Source organism: Culex quinquefasciatus, chromosome 3, assembly GCF_015732765.1.
Source record: "Culex quinquefasciatus strain JHB chromosome 3, VPISU_Cqui_1.0_pri_paternal, whole genome shotgun sequence".
Taxonomy (NCBI): Eukaryota; Metazoa; Arthropoda; class Insecta; order Diptera; family Culicidae; genus Culex; species Culex quinquefasciatus.
This window is the reverse complement of record NC_051863.1, coordinates 167,078,014-167,102,929: the sequence shown is the minus strand read 5'-3', so window position 1 is coordinate 167,102,929 and position 24,916 is coordinate 167,078,014. Positions and strand designations below refer to the sequence as shown.

The following is a 24,916-nucleotide window of genomic DNA, read 5'->3' as shown; positions in this document are numbered from 1 at the left end:
CTATTCAGAAAAAATAGGTTTAAGTTATTAAATTAACTTTTTCTCCACATAACCTAAGTTTCCCAAATTACGTGTTTTAGGATTTTTGGTTTTTTTTTTTTTAATAAGTTTTAGGGGACAAAAACCCACAACTTTCTGAACATTTCAAACAATATTTTTAAAAGTGATCACTCATGGTCACCATTTTTAAAAACCGAAAAACTGCAAATATTTCGCCGAAATCAAACTTTCAGAGGCTACAGTCCAGACTCGATTATCCGAAGGCATCGGGAAAATTTCACTTCGGATAATCGAATCACGAAATAGTAGTTTATGCAACAAGTGGCAAAAAGAGGATTTTTTCAGCACGAGTCGTACATTTATCCAATGAGGTTCACCGAGTTGGATAAATACGAAGAGTGTTGAAAAAATCAAGTTTTGCAACGAGTTCCATACAACGTTTTTTGCAATTCCAAAAAACACACACTGAGTGAAATTTTAAGTCAAATTTTCATGTCAATAAATCGTTTAAATCAAAAAAATGTTGAAAAGTGTTACTTTTCGAAACAAGTGCTGAAAAGTTCAACTTTTCATCACCCATTTGAGTGCTGAAAAGTAGAACTTTTCAGCATTTATTTTGAAAAGTGTTGCTATTTGATTCTGTTATTTTTGGTACAGAAAAGTAGGCTATTTCGTCGCTCAAGAATGACAGGAAAAGTACGTAGTTTCACGACGGAATTGCAAAAAAAAAATTTTTTTCGCTGCCTTATTTTTGATTACCTAGCTTAAGTATAACCCCTTAACTACGCTAAAGTAATTTACGCTTTTTAGTCCAAGATGGCGGTGACGAAAAATGAAAAAAAAACGCATTTCATTATTTAATAAGCAATCAACTATTCAAATTTGACTAAAATGGGGTTGCAGAGCTCGAATTTGATGTTTTAAACAAGAAAAAGAAAAAAAAGGAAAAAAATATTTTTTTGTTCGTGATTCGATTGTTCGAAGTCCCATGCAAACCTTCGGATAATCGAACTTCGGATAATCGAAACTTCGGATAATCGAATATCTTTAAAACGTAGCCCTATATAAAAAAAATCTGTATAGTACTTTTTGATTGCAAATGCAATTTAAACATAAAAAAATAAGTCAACACATTTTTTGCATGAAATTTAGTTTTTGCCTTCCTCACGTCAATGAGGCAAAGCTTTAAAATCACTCGAAAAATGAACTTCTTTATTTGACCTCGCAGACACACCTTCACGTATACCTATCGACTCAGAATCAAATTCTGAACAAATGTCTGTGCGTGTGTCTGGATGTGAGTCCGTGCACCGAAAAATATGCACTCGATTGTCTCATTTGATCCGTCTTGGGGTCCCACATGACCCTAGTTAATATTATGAAGTTTAGAAAAGCACTTCAAAAGTTATGCTAAAAAACGATTTTAGCTAAACTTCGGAAGATTGTAAAAAGGGTGGTTTTTGTAAGGAAACCCGTCATGCTATATATTATTAGAAAGGTATTTGAAAGACCTTTCCAACGCGTTAAAAATATTGAAGATCTGACAACCCCATCAAAAGTTATGAGCACTTAAGTGTTATTTATAGACTTTTTTGAAGCCGGATCTCAAATATTTTGATGAAAAAGTTGTCCGGATCTATCATACGACCCATCGTTGGATAGGTAATCAAAAGACCTTTCCAACAAGCCCAAAAGGTTGAAGATCTGACAACCCTATCAAAAGTTATAAGTACTTTAGTGTTTTTGATACACTTTTTGAGGCCGGATCGCAGATAATTTGAAAAAAAAATAAGTGTTATTTATACATTTTTTTGAGGATGTGTAGTGTCTTTACTTTATGAATGTGAGGAAGGCACCAACCACCTAAAGGTGGATTAAGTAACGTTTTTTCCCAAAAATTACTATTTTTTTTAAATTATAACTCGGCGGCAGATTTTTTGAAAACATTTTAAAACCACCAAATTGACCAGATAATTCACTCAAAAGTTACAAGTTTTTAAATATTATAAAAATTACAAAAATGAAAAATTGTCGAAATCGTTAAATTTCGTAGAGAAATGCTTAAACGGTTCTGGTAGGAAGTCTGAAACTTAACAAGATTCATGAAATAAATTAAAGTACAAAAAAATAATAAGCACACCGATAAAAACAACATAAGTAGAACCTAAGTTGCAAACATTTTCAATGGATTGATTAATTTCAAACAAAACTAATACTTTTTCAAAAACGAATCTTAAAACACCCTTAATTTTTTTTACTGGAGTAGTTCTCTAGATTTTCTCAAATTATTTCTAGATTTTTTGATTTTTGTTTTGTTTGGATAAAACTTTGTCAATAGGATATACAATGGTCCCTAAATCGAAAGAAACAATTTAGCTTAATTATTTTTTCCATGCAAGTCTCCATACAATTTCGTTGGCCAGATTTACAAAGTTGTTACGACAATATATAGAAAATCTGGAAAAAGGATTGTACTTATTTGGTTGGACCTAAAATAATCATTTTATATATTTTTTTCTTTTGTTACTTAAAATAGTAGTTTATGCAACAAGTTGCAAAAAGAGGATTTTTTCAGCACGAGTCGTACATTTATCCAACGAGGTTCACCGAGTTGGATAAATACGAAGAGTGCTGAAAAAATCAAGTTTTGCAACGAGTTCCATACAACATTTTTTGCAATTCCAAAAAACACACACTGAGTGAAATTTTATGTAAAATTTTCATGTATTTTGTCAATAAATCATTTAAATCAAAAAAATGTTGAAAAGTGTTACTTTTCGAAACAAGTGCTGAAAAGTTCAATTTTTAGCACCTATTTGAATGCTGAAAAGTAGAACTTTTCAGCATTAATTTTGAAAAGTGTAGCTATTCGATTCTGTTATTTTTGGTATAGAAAAGTAGGCTATTTCGTTGTTTAAGAATGACAGGAAAAGTAAGTAGTTTCACGACGGAATTGCAAAAACATCTTTTAAGCCATAGTGAATGAAATTTTTTCATAATTTTTTAAATGTGAACACAAATGTTTAAAAAAAAATATTTTTAAACTAAAGCAATCGAAAAGTACCTCACTGATTTTTTTTTCTAAAGTGCATCTTTTTGAGTTGAAGTCACGTTTTAGCTTACATTTTCTTTTTTTAATACTTCATTAAATGTCACTTTGTCTGTATTTTTCAACTGGAAAAATTTCGAAAACTATTGGTTCGATTTATCCACTGAGCTTCTATCGGATGGTGAAGTAAAACGTCGGTCCCGGTTTCTCCTGTCTCGTCAGAGGCGCTGGAGCAGAAATCCCACGTTAGAGGGAGGCCATGCCCCGGGGGGCGTAGTGCCAATAGTTTCGTTTCGTTTGGTTCGATTTCAATGCTTTAAAATGAACTTTTGTGAAATTGCTGACCTTTACTTTGAATTTTTTTAAAAAATTTGGTCTAAAAAAAGAGGAAAACTTTCTTTTTTCAGATAATCTCAGAAGTTATGCTTGACTTTAAAATGTTGATATTGTTTTAAAAGATAGCTTTCGAGACATCGTTCGTTTATAAAAAATAGGCTAATTAGGTGCCTTAGTATACTCAATTTCATCGATCCGATTTTTTGTGATTCTGTAAATCGGAAACTAACTGATTTTCAAAAATAAACATTTTAATTAAAAAAAATATTTCTGGAGCCAGATTTTGCACGCTGGTTCAAAACGAAGAGAACTGCTCCTCTTGCCAATAATGAGTACAATGCTAAAAATTTTGAATACATTTTCTTGAAATTTAGATAATGTTTTACTTAGGGTCGGATCAGTATTTGTTGTGATTTAAAGAAAAATCAGATCAGATCACCTAGTAAAAATAAAATATAAGCAAACAAATAAAAAGAGTGATTTTTTTTTATTTAAAATTCAATATATGTTAAAATTTACCTACTCTTGCTCAAAATTCAAAACCATTTTTCAAAACATTAAAGGGACGTGTCTTTTCACTTCTTGTTAGAACTACTAAAAACACAAGTCAAACTCAATTGCATGGTCAAAATTGGGAACGACATTCGACTTCAGTGAACCCTGTGGTGAAAGTGCAGGGCGATGCAGTCTCGTCGAGGGAAAATGATCAACTCACATATTAGTTACATTGTAAAAAATAATCATAAAAAGGTTTAAAAAATTAAAATAAAATATTATTAGGCACATCATTTTTTTTTACAAGATTTTTTTTAAATTCAAACACAAAATGCAGTCTACGCAATCTCTGTCATTCTAAATCCCGACCTGACTTTAAAACGGATTTCCCTTCCTCCGCGCACCGTGTATCGAATTTTTCGCTCCTGCCAGGGCAAATAAATTTCAAAACGCAATGTCGTCGACCGACGGGGTGGTGCTGCCAGCCGCAATCATTCTCAATCAGTCGTGCGAACGAGCTTTCGGTGTTCCCATTCAAAGCCAGCGGGAAAGCTCGTAACGGAATCGATTTTGATAGGAGCGTATTTTATTTTTATTTATTTTTTTTTTGCTGACTGAAATGCTGGCACGGATTTTATTACTGTCGCCCTTCTAAATCTAGGACAGCAAAACCAGCAGTGGTCATTCGCCTGTTTTGGGTGGGGTTATTTTTGGGTACCGCTTAATTTATGTGACGTTTTGCTGTGGTTTTCTAATTTGGAATTTTGGGACAGAAAGTTGAATGAACTTGCTTTCTTTAACTTTTGGATTTGAATTTTCAACAATTGTTTGATGGATTCTGCCCCCATCACTCTCTGTTTCAAGTTGGAATCCAATTTCCATCGTCAAGTACCCCAGCTCTGCACTTCAAATGGATTGATCTTTAATGGCAGCGATGTCATCCCACTTGACCTTGTCGTGTGTGGAGGCTGTCACAATTCAATATCCCATTTAGGGGTTTCTGGGCGTGGGCAGTGAGGTGCCTCGTGATGTGCCCACCGTAATGGATATCGATTTTAGCGCCGCACAAGCAGGATACGCTGGATGAAATTCAATCACCAACTTGAAGTGAAGTTTCAATGTTCTGAAACTCCAAACGAGCTGAAAATAGTGTATATTGAGGAATCCTTTGAAAACAAGTTTCAAATTTAGCTTCAATGTAAACACACCCACGCGATGCGTCAGAAAAAGTCGTCCTCAGTTGTGAACGTCTTCGGGCGGTGTAATTAGATCTAAAAATAACAGAAGAGCGAAACCGAGGCAAGGATGTTGGAATGACCTGGATTCGTCACTAGCTGGAACTTGTTTTTTACTGGTAACATGTATGGGGCTGTATGTCAACAATGATTCTTTACATATTGAAGTTAGGGAATTTATATAAAATGGGAAACACAAATTGATACCAAAAAGCAATGAAGACAATTGACAAAAAAAAAAGCAAACAAAGTCAAATATAATTTTTAAGAAAAATTGTAAAAGTATTTATAAAAATGCAGATTTTTTCAGGTGACTTTAACTACACATAAAAATAGAAATTCAATGTTTTTTTCGAAAAAAAAATATTTTGATTGTTTTTGGAATCGAAACTAACATTTCATTCACATTTTTTTTGCCTTTAGAAATGTTAGTCTTGATTTCAAAACTCTCAAAATATTTTTTCAACTGGATCATAAAATTTCACAAGTAATTCATTTTTCAATATTGACAAATGGACCATTACTAACGAGATTTTGGCATTAGAATATGTGAAAATATTTGGATGAGACTAAAAATACATCAAATATCCCAGTGGTTACCAAATTGTGACCCACCAAAGCCTTCCATTCGGCCCGCGGGCTTTTTTTTAATTATTATGGAATCCTGCCTACCCAGGATTCCTAATATTCTCTAGAAATATTAAGAGCAAGTTTGCATCTATGAAGAGAAATTATGAAAGTTTATAATTTTTAAAGTTTATAATTTTTTTTTTGAAAAATGTGAAATCGCAATTTAATTTTAGTTACTACATTATTTATAAGGATTTGAAAAATATAAATTAGAGATTGTCTCATTTTTTAAAAGGGCTTATAAAACTCAAAAAGTTTAAAAAGTTAAATGAACGAAAAATAATTAAAAACTAGCTTTATTGCAAAAACATATTTTTTACACACCGATGCCTAAAATGCCGTAAATATCATAAAAATGCCCAACAACTCTAAAAATCAGATAAATACTGAGGATTCGGACCAAATTTGAACAGGATCAGAAAATGGGTTTGAAATTACTCAAATTTTCAAATACACGGTTAACAAAAATGGGTCATAAATGTAGCAGAGTGATCCTAAATGGTCTAAAGAATAAAACCTCTTGTTTGGAATTGATGATTTTGTGTTGTAGTCGATTGACAAAAAGTTTTATAGAAATATTGGTCTTAAAAACTAATAAATATGGATTTTGAAGCACTTTTTTCAAGCTTTTTTCCAGCTGAATAAAAAAATGTTGTATATTTAATGATAAAATTATGTTTCATTTTAATTTCGTTCTAGTTCGTGTTTTTGAATCCTTGATTTAGTAATTTAATAAAATGACAATAATTTAAAATGTTTTCTTAAATTTAAAAACAAATAACATTTTCAAACATTTTTATAATGAAAAAAAAACAGATTAATTTCCAAAATAAAAAAATGTAAAAAGTAAACATAAAAGAATGAAATGGTTTTATTAGAAGAGATGGATGCGGAAGAATAATTTGTTGAAATTTTAAAATTGGAAACATTAAGTTACTTTCAAAAATCAAATGCAAAGGTTGTGCAAAGTTTGTGTTTATGAAAAAATTAAAAGAAATCGCTGAGGAAAGGCTATAAAATCACTCGGAAAATGAACTTTTTAATTAGACCTCCTAGACCTACCTTCATTTTTACATATAGACTCAGAATCACCAGCTGAGCAAATGTCTGTGTGTTTGGCTGTATGTAGACATGTGTACCAAATCAATGTCACTGGAATATCTTGTCACAGGCTCAACCGATTTTGGCCGGAATGGTTTTAATCGATCCGTCTTAACGTCCCCTAAGTTGCTATTTAAATTCATGCAGTTTTATCATGTATTTAAAAAGTTATGTTAAAAAAACTTTTTCATATTAAATTAAAATTATGGTAAAAAGGGTGGTTTTTTTATGAATGTAAAGTACTTCTCGATTGCAAATTAAATTTTACATTAAAAACTTAAGTAAAAAAACGAAAATTTCTTTTTATTTTTTAAACAAAATAGAACATAAGGACTTGTGTGCGTGTATACGGGAGTAAAGTCGTTCTCCGGACCGTTCCGCCGGTATTCGCCCAAAACTCGCGGTAAAGTGGTGATTCGCGGCGTAAAGTGACCGGATTCGTCGCAGGAACGCGCAGTGAATCCGCTACCGGTGAAATCCGAACCCGCCGGTCGTTAATTTCGGTGAATTTAGTGCGCGAAATTTCGTTCGGCCACGGGTCAAAGCAGCAGCAGCAGGGAAAAAAAACAATACACCTAGCCGGGCCCCTTTGAACAGTCGTCGTCGTCGTCGTCCCTCGACCACGCTGTCCTTTGTGTACGGCTGATAGTGTAGTGTGGAAGAAGCAAATACAACTTTGCGACACGGAAAGCACGGAGTGTGGGAAAAAAGTTTTTAAAAGCAGTGAAAAGTTTTAAGAATTTTTAAAGAAAATTAATTAGAGCAAAGTGAAGTGTTTTACTGCCCCACCACACACAAAGCCCCCTCCTCCCGCAAGAGCGTCTGTTCCCCAGGTAAGGGCGGCTCAAATCGGGTGGCGTTCGAGTACTTGTGCGTTGTAAGCGTCTGTATCCCAGGTCAGGGGCGGCTGACAACAGCGGGTGTTGGATCCACCCCCCTTCGAGCGTCTGTTCCCCAGGTTAGGGGCGGCTCAAGGTAACTGGTGTCCTGCTCCATCGTCGAGGTAAGCGTCTGTTCTCCATGTTAGGGGCGGCTTACAGCAGATAGAGTTTGGACCCCCTCGAGCGTCTGTTTCCCAGGTTAGGGCGGCTCGAAACAGCGTCTGTTCCCAGGTTAGGGGCGGCTGATTAAAAGTCCCAGTGCCAGGGTGGGACTCTAAACAGTCCTGGTACGACGGTCCTCCGGCGAGACAGGGGTTGGTGATGGCTACACGCACCCGCCGTAAAAATCAAGTGCAGAGAGCTCCAGATGCGAGCCGATCCAATCGCCGACCCGATTTTCGGGGATCCAGGGATTGGAAACTCGGGACGTGGAACTGCAGGTCTCTCAACTTCGATGGGAGCGACCGCATTCTTCACAACGAATTGCGGGTCCGCGGTCTCGAAGTCGTGGCGCTGCAGGAGGTGTGCTGGACGGGAAGGACCACCGAGAACTCGGTGGGTATACTATGTATTGAGCGGCGGCGATACACACGAGCTGGGGACAGCTTTTATCGTGCTGGGTGAAATGGCGAAGCGCGTGATTGGGTGGTGGCCAGTCAACGACAGAATGTGCCGGTTGAGAATCAAGGGCCGATTCTTCAATCTGAGCATCATCAACGTGCACAGCCCGCACATGGGAAGCGACGCCGATGACAAGGACGCTTTCTACGAGCTTCTTGACCGCGAGTACAGGAAGTGTCCAAAACACGACGTCAAGATTGTCATCGGCGACTTGAACGCTCAAGTTGGCCAGGAGGAGGAGTTTAGACCGGTTATTGGGAGGTTCAGCGCTCACCAGCAGACGAACGAGAACGGCCTACGACTCATCGATTTCGCTACCTCCCGAAACATGGCCATACGTAGTACCTTCTTCCAGCACACCTCCTATACAAGTACACCTGGAGATCACCAAACGACACGGAGACGCAAATCGACCATGTTCTCATCGATGGTCGGCACTTCTCGGACATAATCGACGTCAGAACCTACCGTGGCGCGGACATCGACTCGGACCACTACCTGGTGGTGGCAAAGCTGCGCCAACGCCTGTCCGAGGTCAACAAGATCCGGTACCGTCGCCCGCAGCGGTATAACCTGGAGCGACTCAAGGATCCTGAGGTCGCTACCCAGTACGCGCGGGAACTCGAAGCTGCGTTGCCTGACGAGGGTGAGCTCGCCGAAGCCCCTCTGGAGGCCTGCTGGAGCCACATGGAAGCAGCCATCAACGCAGCGGCATCGAGCGCCATCGGGTACGTGGACCGAGTTCGACGGAACGGCTGGTTCGACGAGGAATGTCAGGCGATTTGGGACGAGAAGAAAGCAGCGCGGGACAAGTGGCTGCTGCGCAACACCCGTGGGAACAAGGAGTCGTACAAACAGTTGCGAAGACAGCAAACCCATCTCTTCCGGGATAAGAAGCGCCGCCTGGAAGAGTTGGAGTTCCAGGATATGGAGCAGCTGTATCGCTCCAACGAAACGCGTAAGTTCTACAAGAAACTCAGTCAATCCCGGACTGGCTTCATGCCGCGAGCCGAAATGTGCCGGGATAAAGACGGAGGAATCTTGACGGACGAGCGTGAGGTGATCGAAAGGTGGAAGCAGCATTTCGACGAGCACCTGAACGGCCCAGAGGCGGAGTACCAGGACGACGGGGGAAACGACGTCAGCGGTATGGTGGACGGCGAGGACGAGCCAGCACCCACGATGAGGGAGGTTAAGGATGCCATCAAGAAGCTGAAGAACAACAAAGCAGCGGGTAAGGATGGTATCGGTGCTGAACTCATCAAGATGGGCCCGGACAAGCTGGCGGCCTGTCTACACCGGCTGATTGTCAAGGTCTGGGACACAGAACAGCTACCGGAGGAGTGGAAAGAGGGAGTAATATGCCCGATCTACAAGAAGGGGGACAAGTTGGAATGTGAGAACTATCGAGCCATCACTATTCTCAACGCGGCCTACAAAGTGCTGTCTCAGATCATCTTCTGTCGTCTGTCGGAGCGAGCAAAGGATTTCGTTGGGCCGTACCAAGCCGGTTTTGTGGAGGGAAATCGACGACGGACCAAATCTTTTGCTACGCCAAATCCTCCAAAAATGTCGCGAGTACCAGATCCCGACGCACCACCTGTTCATCGATTTCAAAGCCGCGTACGACTCGGTCGATCGCGAAGAGCTATGGAAGATCATGTACGAGAACGGCTTTCCCGGGAAGCTGATCAGACTGGTGAAATCGACGATGGACGGGGCACGGTGCAGCGTGAAGATTTCGGGGCGATGTCCGACCCGATCGAATCGCGCAAGGGACTGCGACAAGGTGACGGTATCTCCGGCCTCTGTTTCAACATTGGGCTTGAAGGTGTAATGAGGCGGGCGGGCTTCAACATGCGGGGCACGATTATCAACCGATCCAGCCAATTCATCTGCTATGCCGACGACATGGACATTGTCGGCAGGACGTTCGAGGAGGTGGCCAGGCGGTACACCGAATTGAAGCGGGAAGCAGAAAAGGTTGGATTGAAGGTGAATGTGGCGAAGACGAAATATCTGCTGGCAGGAGGAACCGAGTCCCTTAGGGCTCGCATAGGACCGAGCGTGACGATCGACGGCGACGAGTTCGAGGTCGTGGAGGAGTTTGTGTACCTCGGTTCGTTGGTAACGTCTGACAACAACTGCAGCAGAGAAATTCGGAGGCGCATCATCACCGGTAGTCGTGCCTACTATGGACTGCACAAGACCCTACGGTCTGGTCATCTTTCCCGGCGTACAAAGTGCACCATGTACGAAACGCTGATAAGACCGGTCGTTCTCTACGGGCACGAGACGTGGACGATGCTCGAGGAGGACCTGCAAGCACTTGAAGTTTTCGAACGGCGAGTGCTTAGGACGATCTTTGGCGGCGTGCGTGAGAACACTGTGTGGCGGAGAAGGATGAACCACGAGCTGGCGCAACTCTACGGCAAGCCAAGCATTCGGAAAGTCGCCAAGGCTGGCCGGATCAGGTGGGCCGGACACGTCGCGAGAATGCCGGACGCGCTGGATGCGCGCCAACCGAACCAGACTATCAATCCGGTGAAGTTGGTGTTCAATTCGGAGCCGTCTGGAACGCGGCGGAGGGGGGCGCAACGTGCAAGGTGGTTAGACCAAGTGGAGGAAGATCTTCGAAGTGTGGGAGTTCCGAGTCGGAATTGGAGAGTAGCAGCCCAAGACCGAGTTCAGTGGCAGCGCATCTGGAGACAGCTCATGACCCGGGGGTTGTCTGAGCAGTAAAAGTAAAGTAAAGTAAGTAAGAACATAAGGATTTCGGAACTATATTTTTTGAAATTTCATGTTGGGCTGAAATTGTCAAATGCTAATTAAATAGTAAGAAAAATCAAAATATTCAATAGTTGGAAAAAATGTTGGGTAAATCGATCAGTTTTCCCTTTTTTTAATTAAAAATAGTTTATAACTATACTATTTCCTTGAAAAATTAAGTATGAAACCAGAAAATTTTATTTGGTTTAACTGACTTGATCAAATAAATTTAATGCATTTATTATCGGGAAAATGTGGTCCAAAAACTTGTTTATTAATTTCCTTTAGCAAGGATCTGGAGAAAAATATTAAAACAAAATAATAAGCATTTACAAAAAATCCAGAGTGTCCGATATCACCCCACCGGTCCCCAGAATAACAAACATTCCAAGAAAAAGCATTCCCGGGCAAACGAGATAGCGGAGAAAAGCGAAAAAAAGCCCAAGGAGCAATAACGGCGATCCTAAACAAACAAAACGCGCACCAGGGCCAGATTCAATCATTTAGCCGCAGCAAATGTGGTGTCTTTCTTCGTGTTTTTTTACTCCTGGAGAAAAGGAAAAAAAGGCCTTCCTCAAAGACAGGATATGAGAAAAATCCCGGAAAAGGCACGATTCGACCATCATCATTCTTTCAAGTCATTCCGTGTTTAAGCCAGATGAGGAATTTCAGCGGAAGTCGGGCTTGCAACTGAGAGCTTCCGGGATGGGTGGAAATAAAAAGTTGGTGGAATTTGTACGGCTTCGGTTTTGATTTCAATTCTTACAGCAAGAAATCTTCGTTAAGTTTGTCGAACAATATGTATGTATTAGACTTCATTTCCTGATAACTTTGTTCTCATTCTTTATGGTATCTGAATGTTTCTCCCTTTGCCAAACATGCCAGCACGAGGTGTTTGGTCAGTTTCATCAGCCCTGGGCAGTAATTTTACAAAAGTCGAAGATCACTATCGCAGATTGCCTCGAGCAAAAAAAAAAGTTTTTGTTTAACGAAACATAAAGAAAACAAGCAAACTTTTGGCCTCTTCCAAGCTCACCCATTTCAACGAAATAAAATAACACAAGCAAATAAATCGAAAACAAATATCCGCTCACAATTTTGGCGAAACAATGGGATAGAGTCGTCCGAACGAACAGAAAGCTACAGGAGAGAACTGTTTACTTTGCCTTTGAATGCCTCCAGCAGTAGGTTCGCGTGAACTGGGAAGTGTTTATTGGAGGAAGTTCAATCGTTTGAAAATTGTTCGGGAATGTTGAAAAGACTAGCTAAAAGTTTCAATGCAATAAAGAAACCGATCAATTGAAAATTTAACAGTTAATTAAACACCTAGTTAAAAAAATAAATAAAAAATCTTGTCCAGGCCTCTTCCGTCAACCCAAAACCAACAAAGTCTATTCTTCCTCCCGCTCATCACCGGTCATCACATCGCGCCGATGATCGATAAACCTGCAATTTCTTTCTCCAATGAGCACAATTATACTTAAGCCTGCACCAAATCCTCCCCTCGTGGAGGTTGAACCAAACTGACGCAACCGACATTGACGACCAAGAGAAGTAGAAGAAGACGATTCAGCTCACTCGTCCGGAAGATCCTTCCGCAGTAATCACTCAATTCGTGCCCCCAGTAATCCCACATAATCCGCCCTTCTGGACCACCCACCCACACACACATTCACGCATACGGATTTGAGCACAAAAACAACAACATTAACATGGCGATTTTCCACGGTGGAAATGGGTCAGTGGAGCGATTTTTGACCGAGGCTTGACCTGACAAATGGGATTGTGATGGAGATGTGACAAGGCAGTTAGTGACTCAAAATTTTTGTTTGTTTTGCACCAAACTATTGTCACATCTCTATCACAGACTTTTTTAATAAAAAACTATATAATTATAATGTATGAACACGACTTAATCTCTATTCCCCACCCGGAAAATTCTCAAGATTCTCCTCCTCCCACAAATCACCAATCATTTCACCGTCATCTAACACGTTTTATCTATGTTTTTCCTCAACTCTGGTTCCGCAGATAACAAATCAATACTGGCCAACTCGGACTGGAAGCGGCTGTGGCTGGAAACGGGCCAGCTGGCGGCGGGCGGTGGCAGTGGGAGTGGTGGCAGTGAAACAACCAGCCGGACGGCATCGGCCGTGGCCGGCAACGGTGGCATCGGGGTGGTCAGCGCCGGGATCGGCAGCCCCCGGACGGACAATCACCTCGACAGCAGTGACTCGGCGCTGCTCGATGATGGGGAGGTGAGTGAAAAAATATACATGGGTCATTCCATCTCAACTGTGCACAAAAAAGTGCAAATTTGAAAATTACCCTCTCCGATCCTGCTCAAAGTTGGCAGAGCTGTTGATACTATCAAAACATGCAAGAATCCCGAATTTCATCCAAATCGGACCACCCCCTCCATTTTTGTACCCTCCCAAAAAATCGACTTTTTGCCGATTTTTGAGCAAAACCCCTATCTTCAAATAGCGATAACTCAGGAACCACAAATCTTAGAAGGTCGGTCTTAGACTCAATTTTGAAGGAAATTGGACGTAGAATCCATTTCCGTGATCAAATTGTTGATTAATTTATTATTTCTACCTGTATTGCGCAATTGAAAACTTTAAACGGCCGTATCTCAAAACACCCCAACTTATTTTTTTAATTTGACCTCACCATCGTGTTCCCCGGCCAATTTTACATAAGAATCACTTATCGACAGAAATGAATATGTTTTGTTCCAGAGATATCGAATTTTAAAGTTTAGTGTTTTCGAGATTACCTACATCAGCTTCATTCGCCGCATCTGCTAGAAGCACACAGGCGGGCTGATCAATAACTGTTACCTGTTGTTCTGGGAGATGATTAATTTAATTTATATTTTTATAATTTTACGCAAATATTTATTCAAATGGCTAATAGGGGGAAATTCTCGTATGTTTGGCAGGTTCAGTCCTCGCTCCTAGTTTTGTCTAATTTGCTCATTTTTACTATTCAAACAACAAATTTTGCAAAACTTTTGATAGAAATATGCTTGTTCACTTCTTATTAAGCTTTTTATCACTCGACTTCAGTTGAAAACGCTTTTAATCAGCTAATTGAATGCCAAAGCGCTGATATAGCAACATTAGAGGAACGCTGGAATTAGATGCTGTTCCCCTGTTTCCCCTCAATCTATTTTTGTGAAAGGAATATTTATTAGCTTATTTTGAATGCACCGTTTTTTTACGTGTTGCTAACCGTTTTAGAGTACCTCCTAGGCCATGACTAGGGCCTTTATCATAGGCGGTAGCAAAATAGTGCCATCCAGCAAAAACCTGCTTTATTATTGTAATTATTATAGTTCATTATTGACACTTTACCATAATTTGGCAAATCTGATTTATGGTTTAAATGATTGATCATATTAAATCAATTTTTATATTGTGAGCCAGCTTCATTTGATTAAAAGATGATTTTGGTCAAGGCACATTTAATTTAAAAAAATCCTTATACGTGAGGACAGCAGCCGTATTGTGTTCCAAGAATCCAAGAATGAAAGAAGGAAAAAAGCTGTTGTTCGGACGGTGTCAAAATCATCGCAACTAAATTTGGGGAATCAGCCGCTTTGCAGCAGATCAAACTTTGTGATTTTCTTACATTTTTCAATTTTATACTTTCCAGAAATCCTTTTTCTACTCCTTGTGATCGTCCTTCACTAGAGTACAATGTATCAACAAATTTTATTCATTTTAATTCATATTTTTCACTCAATTGTTCAGTGTTACTAACAAGATTAATTGCATTTTCCTGCTCGCTTCGTTGGAATCCAATTCTGCCCTTTGCTGTTTGTCGTTATTGCTCTGTCCTGTGGGTTAGCACAGAAATTCACTTAATTATTTTTTTTTTGAGCAGATAAACATTCAGGATTAAACTCCAGTTTCCTACAGTGTTATACAGTTAATTTTTGCCCAATTAGATTAAGATTATTTATGATGAAATATTATTTTAATAAATTACCAGGTAGCAGTTATTGATCAGCCCGCCTGTGTGCTTCTAGCAGATGCGGCGAATGAAGCCTACATCAGCTTCTCTCGAAAACACTAAACTTTAAAATTCGATATCTCTGGAACAAAACATATTCATTTCTGTCGATAAGTGATTCTTATGTAAAATTGGCCGGGGAACACGATGGTGAGGTCAAATTAAAAAAATAAGTTGGGGTGTTTTGAGATACGGCCGTTTAAAGTTTTCAATTGCGCAATACAGGTAGAAATAATAAATTAATCAACAATTTGATCACGGAAATGGATTCTACGTCCAATTTCCTTCAAAATTGAGTCTAAGACCGACCTTCTAAGATTTGTGGTTCCTGAGTTATCGCCATTTGAAGATAGGGGTTTTGCTCAAAAATCGGCAAAAAGTCGATTTTTTGGGAGGGTACAAAAATGGAGGGGGTGGTCCGATTTGGATGAAATTCGGGATTCTTGCATGTTTTGATAGTATCAACAGCTCTGCCAACTTTGAGCAGGATCGGAGAGGGTAATTTTCAAATGCTGTTCCGCTTCAGATGGAATGACCCACATATTATATAAAATATTCTATAAGTTTCTTGCAAAATTGGTGTCTCTAGCAAAGTTGTAAGCAATAATAAAAAAAGGTGTAAATATACCCCAAAAAAACTAAATCAACTTTCGTAGATTTTAGCAAAAACTGCATTTTTGAAAACATAACTCCACGTCACTTCAACCGATGTGTGCTTTTTGGACGCAATTAAAATGTGAATAGTTCAGGGCTTTTATAGAAAAATGTGTTGTAGTTTAAAAAATCAACCATAATATTGATCATTAGGTCGTATGAAAACATAAAATGCTGTTTTGGAAATATCAACATCACCATTGAGCGATGTACAGTACTTGTTCGGTAACTAGGTTGATCGAAAAGTGACGAGATGATCATCGATGCATTATATTTGCTCAGCAAAAATTAAAAAAAAAATGCAGGTAACTCAACAATATTTCCAGCCAACACCCTTAAAATTTCCTTTGAATAGACGTGAAAATTCATGAAAAGCTAGTTTTTTTTTTCTTTCATGAAATAATTGGGTGCATTTACTGACCCCTCGATCATTTAGCGTTGTCCTTATTTTTTGACGTTTATCTGCTTTTTAACTGTGCTAGAGCACCATGCTATAAAAACAGCCCAGTGAAACAACACCCAATTACCGAACAAGTACTGTACTATGGGTAATTCTCTACCAACTCACACGAAATCGGGAAAACTTGTCCCGACCCCTCTTCGATTTGCGTGAAACTTTGTCCTAAGGGGTAACTTTTGTCCCTGATCACGAATCCGAGGTCCGTTTTTTGATATCTCGTGACGGAGGGGCGGTACGACCCCTTCCATTTTTGAACATGCGAAAAAAGAGGTGTTTTTCAATAATTTTCAGCCTGAAATGGTGATGAGATAGAAATTTGGTGTCAAAGGGACGTTTATGTAAAATTAGACGCCCGATTTGATGGCGTACTCAGAATTCCGAAAAAACGTATTTTTCATCGAAAAAAACACTAAAAAAGTTTTAAAAATTTTCTCATTTTCCGTTACTCGACAGTAAAAAATTTTGGTACACGTCATTTTATGGGAAATTTAATGTTATTTTCTAATCTACAGTGATCCAGAAGGGTCATTTTTTTCATTTAGAACAACATTTTTCATTTTAAAATTTCGTGTTTTTTCTAACTTTGCAGGGTTATTTTTTAGAGTGTAACAATGTTCTACAAAGTTGTAGAGCAGACAATTTCAAAAATTTTGATATATAGACATAAGGGGGGTACATGAGGAATTTAGAGTTTCAAAAATGTTTATGTATTGAAGATTGCAATAGTTTTGATTGTTGACCGATTCATTTGTGAACATATCGCTGGTAAAAGCTACAAAAATTATCAGCTTGTAGAGTTTATGATAGAGAAAACAACAAATCAAAATCATACCGATATTCAATATTACTCCGTGATACGGTAATCGAAATGACAGTTAAAACGGTTTGTTATAACAAAGTTATATAGTGGAGTTATAAAAACTGATTTGTAACAAACTTATATAACTTCAATTCCAATGACAGCCTTCGTTGGAATTATGTTCTTTAGCTAACAAAACAGACAGCAGCCTTCTTATTGACGCTTGGGCCAGCTTGTTTACTATGAAGCCCCGTGGAGAGATGTGGAAGCGCGCCTGGACCTGCCGTGGAGATAACAACAAATCGTCGAAGTCATCGGATCGAATCTTGGGACAGAGGAAGTTCATCCAAAAAGGAAAATCTAAAAGTTCTCCATGCAGGGAACTTCACTCTAATCACATGCGCGCCATGATTGTTTTTCTTTTTTTTAAATTCAGTTTCGAATTATTTTAAATGAATCTTGCAGAAACAAGCGTACTTTTTTAATAAGCTTCGTCTTTGACTAAAATTCTAATAAGAAAAGTTTGTTTACATGTAAGTTAGTCGACGGTTAGATAGCTGTTTTCAATCTAACTTTCATTTCCAGTGTGCGCTTTGATTTGACAGCACAGCCGTAAACCACGCCCCTTTTTTTCGTTGAATCTCTTGTTAGATGGCACAGTGTTGTCAAATACATTTGAACAACTTACTCTGATAACTTGCATCTTTTTCTGGCGAGTTATACAACAGAAAAATGTGCGCTTTTTCCAGTTCACAGGAGTTGTAGAACAAGTTGTGACAACGAGGTGGATTGGTTATACAACCAGTTAGGAAATACGTTTATCTGACAAAGTGTGCTGCTTGGGCATATATATATAAACGAGTTATCGCGATTTTACGAAAAAAAAGTTTTGAAAAAGTTACTTTTTGCGTTTCCCTTATTTTCGTCGTCCGTGTCTGTCGCGGGTGACCATGAACGGCCATGATCGAAGACGACCAACTTTTTTAAAACTTTTTTTCGTAAAATCGCGATAACTGATGATGTTCATAAGCAAACCCCTTATGTCTATATCAAATTTTTTGTAAAAAATCTGCTCTACAACTTTGTAGAACATTGTCACACTCTAAAAGATAACCCTGCAAAGTTAGAAAAAACACGAAATTTTAAAATCAAAAATTTTGTTTTAAATAAAAAAAATGACCCTTCTGGGTCAATGTAGATTCGAAAAGTACATTAAATTTCCCATAAAATGACGTGTTCCAAAAATTTTTACAGTCAAGAAACGGAAAATGAGAGAATTTTTAAAACCTGTTTAGTGTTTTTTTCGATGAAAAATACGTTTTTTCGGAATTCTGAGTACGTCATCAAATCGGGCGTCTAATTTTACATAAAAGTTCCTTTGACACCAAATTTCTATCTCATCACCATTTCAGGCTGCAAATTATTGAAAAACACATCTTTTTTCGCATGTTCAAAAATGAAAGGGGTCGTACCGCCCCTTCGTCACGAGAAATCAAAAAACGGACCTCGGATTCATGATCAGGGACAAAAGTTACCTCTTAGGACAAAGTTTCACGCAAATCGAAGAGGGGTCGGGGCAACTGCTGTGTGAGTTGGCGGAGAATTACCCCTATACTTATTAGGCACAAAATTTAACGTATCGTGGTACCGAAAAAGTAAACGTCGCTGAAATTTTCAAGTTGTCACAGTTTTAATGATATTTTCAAAAAGTGTCCTGTATCCTTATATCCTTTTAATGAAACCGTTTTTTTTTTTCTATATATTTTGTGTAAAATTTTGCGAGATAGCCGATATAAATGTTTTAACACTCTTTGGTCTCGAAACATGATTTTCGACACATCAAGCATTTTTTTTTTGATCTTATATATTTAATTAGTTTCACCCTAACACGGCGTACGTCACCCTAATTGCCCAGCAAAAAAGGGTCTAATTATTTTGAAAAAGGATCCCGCGTCAAATTTTGGACATGCTCGGACATATTTGTCATATCGTGCTGTTTTCGTGAGAAAATGCTGTTTACTTTCATTAACCCTCTACAACCCAACCCCACCTCTAGATGGGCTTTGATCTAAAAATTCGTCAAAAATCGATTTTTCAACCAATTTTTGAACTCTTGAAATAAAAAAAAATTAGGGTTGGAAGTTTGACTTCTTTTTGTGACTTTGCCAGAATTTGTTTAATTTTTTTTGTGGTAAACCAGACTTTGCCTCTACGCAGTTTTTACAATACAAATGATAATGGTGCTATTCTATGGTAAAAAAAATAAAAAAAAACAAGCAAAAAATTAAAAATGTGGCTGTTACAAAATAAGAAAAAATTTAAAGGGTAAATGTAATGAAAGGAGGTGAAAAAATATGCCAAACACTATCAGAAACAATCATTAAATAAACAAGATAAATGTTAAAATACTTAAAATAAAATATGAAAAATATAAAACATAAGATGTAAACTTTATCATAAAACAAAAAAATCTCAAAATGACCTCCTAAACACGGAAAAAATAGAAAAAAATATAAAAAATTGAACAGTAGAAGGTAAAAAAAAATATTTGGTTTAAAGTTTCAAACGGTGCATTGCATAAAACGATTTGAACTTGTTTCTATTATCATGTTTGAGTCAAATATATGAAGTAGGGGAATTAAGCCCCTTTTCAACCAATTTCTATTATCGGCCTATCAGCACTTTGATAATGAATTACACATTTCATAAAGTGTTTTTGACTTTTCCAAAGTAATGAATAGTTCAAATAAAAGTGAGCAAGCAACTCTCCATTGTTGATACATCTCAAAATGTTGATTTTATAGCAGAAAACGGTAAAAGTGATGAGCAGTTCTCTAGGATTTCGGTAATTCGTTTTTTTTTGTATTTTTTAATCCAACTGAAACTTTTTTGGTGCCTTCGGTATGCCCAAAGAAGCCATTTTACATCATTTGTTTGTCCATATAATTTTCCATACAAATTTCGCAGCTGTCCATACAAAAAATGATGTATGAAAATTAAAAAATCTGTATCTTTTGAAGGAATTTTTTGATCGATTTGGTGTCTTCTGCAAAGTTGTAGGTATGGATACGGACTACACTGGAAAAAAATGATACACTGTAAAAAAAATTGGTGATTTTTTTATTTAACTTTTTATCACTAAAACTTGATTTGCAAAAAAAACACTATTTTTATTTTTTTCTATTTTTTGATATCTTTTAGAGGACATAAAATGACAACTTTTCAGAAATTTCCAGGTTGTGCAAAAAATCATTGACTGAGTTATGAATTTTTTAATCAATACCTATTTTTTCAAAAAATCGAAATATTGGTCGCAAATTTTTTTCAACTTCATTTTTCGATGTAAAATCAAATTTGCAATCAAAAAGTACATTATTTTCAAAATTTTCAAATCAAGACTAACATTTCAAAAGGGCCAAACATTCAATATTACGCCCTTTTAACATTGAAAATCGGACCATTAGTTGCTGAGATATCGACATTAAAAAATGGTGGGCTGTTTGGGTGAAACTTAGAAAACATCAATTTTCCTGTTTTTAAACCTTTGCATTGCAATATCTCAGCAACTAAAGGTCGTATCAATAAAGTCCAAAGAAGCAAAATGTAGAGAATTTTCAGCTTTTCAAAAATATTTTTTCCTGAAGTGTGCAAACATGTGCACTAATTTAAAAAAATGAAAAACTGTGACTATTTTCAAAAAAGTCACCTAAATATGGATTTAACTTGAAAACGGTGCACTTTTTCAAAATTTTACTAAAGTACTTTTTGATTGCAAATTTGATTTTACATCGAAAAATGAAGTTGAAAAAAATTTGCGACCAATATTTCGATTTTTTGAAAAATCAGTATTGATTAAAAAAATCATAACTCGGTCAATGATTTTTTGCACAACCTGGAAATTTATGAAAAGTTGGCATTTGATGTCCTCTAAAACATATCAAAAAATAAAAAAAAAATAAAAATAGTGTTTTTTTGCAAATCAAGTTTTAGTGATAAAAAGTTAAATTAAAAAATCACCAATTTTTTTTACCGTGTATCATTTTGTTTCAGTGTAGTCCATATTCGATCAAAAAATTCCTTCAAAAGATACAGATTTTTTAATTTTCATACATCATTTTTGTATGGACAGCTGCGAAATTTGTATGGAAAATTATATGGACAAACAAATGATGCAAAATGGCTTATTTGGGCATACCGAAGGCACCAAAAAAGTTTCAGTCGGATTAAAAAGTACAAAAATTAAAATTGAAGAAAAAAGACCGATTTCGTAGAGAATTGCTCTGATGAGAATTGGTCGAACGGCTTAGCTTACAAAAAAAAAATAGTGGAAATTTTCACAATGCGGAAAACAGTTCAGTATAAAATGCGTAAATTTTTAGGGGTGAATTTTTGTTAAATGTCCTCACTATCACAGTCAATGTTGCCAACAATTTATCAGAAAGGCACAGATTTTTTTTTATTTACTATCCTTTTTTAATGAACAGAAGGGTGACAAGAAAAAATGACAATTATGGATAGTCTCAAAAGATACCGTCAGTGGGGGTGACTATGGGTCAAAAAACGATACACCTCTCGTAATTTCTTTATAACAAAAAGAATTCAAATAACATCGAAAATCTTTTATCATAGAATTGTTCTTAGATAGTTTATAACCATTTTCCCAAAATATGGTGTAATTTGATGGACTCTACCTTAAATGACAATCGATTGAAAATTGACCCAATCTCACCCCTTAGAGGGGAGAGGGAAACTTAAATGATGCTCAAATACAACGATATGGTAAAAACAAGTCATCCAACAGAGTTTCTTGTTCATATTGACATGCTAAAATGTTTGGAGTAGAGATTTTCAAACATTTTAGTACTTTTTGATATTGGCCTAAAACGTACCTCAATTTTAGACAGCTGCTTAAATGACAGGATTTTTTCTAGGAACGAGATATTTTGAGCAAAGTCATCTTAAGGTACAACCCTTTTAACAGAATTTAGTTTCATTTGAAAGTACCTGAGAAATGGTAAAATCCGTACAAAAATACTTTAACCCAATCTCACCCCCAGACCCAATGTCACCCCCACTGATGGTACCCCCTAACTTTATTTTGGCAAAAATAATAGCTTTATCATTTTTGAGTCAAACCGATTAAGATTTGGGGGTCCCGACGATGAAGTAAGTCGGCTTAAAACATGTAGTATTGAAAAAACTGTTAACTTAAAAATCCACAATAAATCAGCCGGCCATATTCTAAAACGATGTGACGATGTTGCCTCATACATTTTTGTGAATTTTCAAACTTCAACGATCTATAGGGACCCTGAAAACTTATTCGATTTGACTAAATATTGGCAGACTTTTGTTTACCTAAGGGCTCGTAATATCTTAATATCTATTTATTATTGTCACTGTAATGGACAGCTACCAAAATTGTATGAAGACGTGCATGGACGTACTTATTGTGCAAAATGCCTTCTTTGTTCATGTGGAAACCAATCTAAATTTAAAACAAAATCAAAAAAACGAATATTTTTTTTTTCATAATAGCCATTTTCAACATTTCCCAACCACCTCTTCCATTTGAAATGGTCTGAAATAGTAGTTTATGCAAAACGGTGCAAAACGGGAATTTTTCTAGCACGAGTCGTACATTTATCCAACGAGGTTCACCGAACCAAAAATAACAGAATCGAATAGTATCACTTTTCAAAATATGAAAAGTCATATTGATCCTTGCACTGTTACTTGGATTTGGCCCGCACTATTCTCTCGCACTTTTGACAAAAAGAATTGGAAAAAAAACTAGGCAACCAGTAGTTGTTTATTTACATTTCCAGTCGCAGTTTCCACCAGGGATGCCAGATACACAGATTTGTCTGTGTTTCACAGACATTTGAACTCGTGTCAGACATTTTTTGAGGTACACACACCCAAAACTGGCAGCGCTTGTCCGAGAGAATGATGGTCTCGAGTCGAGAGAATAGTGGTACCATTCACGGACGCAGAGAACACAGCTCAAGATGGGCGATAGAACTATTCTCTCGAGGTTCATTTGCAAAAAAAGTTCATCCGTCAAACAAAAAACCAAAAGTGTCGACAACGGGAATCGAACCAGAGACCTTTAACAAACCAATTCAATGACTTAGCTGCCTCGGCCACCATAGCTTGGTGACCATGGAGAAGTCAGAAGTCGATGTATGACACTTGTTGGAGATTTATTGATTCAACTAACGAATGAACTCATTTGTTATGATGGTGTGAGTTGGTACCATTATTCTATCGATTTTGGCACTGAGCCCTCAATAAATTTTGAGAGAACGATTATCTCGATTCTGAATTTTGGGTGCAGCTTTTTAAAAACTTCATTAAATTGTTATTTTGTTAAAATATCAATCGAAACTTATTTCGTTAGTCTTCAAATACTTAAAAACACAATTTTTGATAGATTTCTATGACTGTAAATTGATTTATTTGAATTTTAGACAAAGACACAGACATACACAGACTTTTTCACTGACATTTTAAAAAATCATCTGGCATCCCTGGTTTCCACCAAACTGGACATTCGCACTTCAAAATTGCGATTGACAGCTGAAAATTAAACGAGCAACATCGGCTCGCTTTGAACATTTTTTAAGGAAATTTATAATTTCCCAAGGCAGTTTCACAAGTCGCAATTGTGCGACCGGTAGCAATAATTTAGTGCGAAGTTCAAGTTAGTGGGAATTGCGCAATACTTTTTAGCACTCAAATGGATGCTGAAAAGTTAACCTTTTCAGCACTTGTTTCGAATAGTTATACTTTTCAACATTTTTTGATTTAAACGAATAATTGATAAAATACATGAACATTTGACTAAAAATTCCACTCAAAGGGTGTTATTCGGAATTGCAAAAAATAATGAATGTAACTCGTTGCAAAACTTGATTTTGTCAGCACTCGTCGTATTTATCCACCTTGGTGAACCTCGTTGGATAAATGTACGACACGTGCTGAAAAAATCGTCTTTTTACAACTTTTTCAAAGTTAACGTATTCCAAAAAAAGTAAAAAAAAATTGGATAAAACTTTTTTGACTTCTAAATTTCCCACAAATTTTGTTCTGGCACCAAATCTATTAAAAGATCTTTTTTTTTTTCAAGTAGACTGCCAAAATTTTATGCAGACCTATACGGACGAATAAATTATGCAAAATGGCTGTTTTGGTCAACGAGAAGGCCTCCAGAAAGTTATAGACAAATCAAATACAAGTAGAACGCTTTTCTGGTTTTCAGGAAGAATTGCTCCAACCAAATTGTTTCAAGAGTGGGTCCATAAATTTAACAATTTCAAAAGAAGAACATTTCCAAACAAAAATAAAAAAATAAATTTTGATTATTTAACGATTTTTATTTTCTAGACGTAAGTCTGAAAACATTAAGTGAGCTACATAACATTTATAAAAATATTCCTATCATGCTATTGCTATTTTTGCTATCAAAATGTGAGAAATTACAAAGTCTTAAACAAACTATTCACGCAACAAAACATTTAAAAACAAACAAATATTGTATGGTGAAAACTCCTAAAGCAATTTGTTCTGTTCGATTCGGCAAACAACCACACTCACATCTCAGTATTGAACTGAATCATCAGTTCAAAACAAACTCACACAATGTTCAATTTAAACTTTCCTGCAAGTGATCCGGTCAGCGAAGCTGACACAGTTTCAGCCTCATTAGTGAGGTGCCACTCATCGTGTGTGCTGCCCATCTGCAGCGCCCAGTTTGCTCAACTTTTCCGGTACCATCAAAGGTCCGAACGCACGTAAATTTCCCGCAAAACGAGCCCAGGAAAATTGCAATGTGATATCCCGTTGAGGCAGTTGAAAAAG

General features: G+C 37.2%; 1 protein-coding gene across 2 annotated transcripts in view; it reads left to right on the top strand.

Annotated features, from left to right (window-relative positions):
- Positions 1–24,916, top strand: part of LOC6047478 (zwei Ig domain protein zig-8) — a 560,935-nt gene that overhangs the window by 284,087 nt on the left and 251,932 nt on the right. For both annotated transcript variants that reach the window (XM_038265147.1, XM_038265146.1), the window contains exon 3: positions 13,149–13,375. In XM_038265147.1, the coding sequence (XP_038121075.1) occupies positions 13,149–13,375 (227 nt within the window). The remainder of the gene's footprint in view (positions 1–13,148; positions 13,376–24,916) is intronic.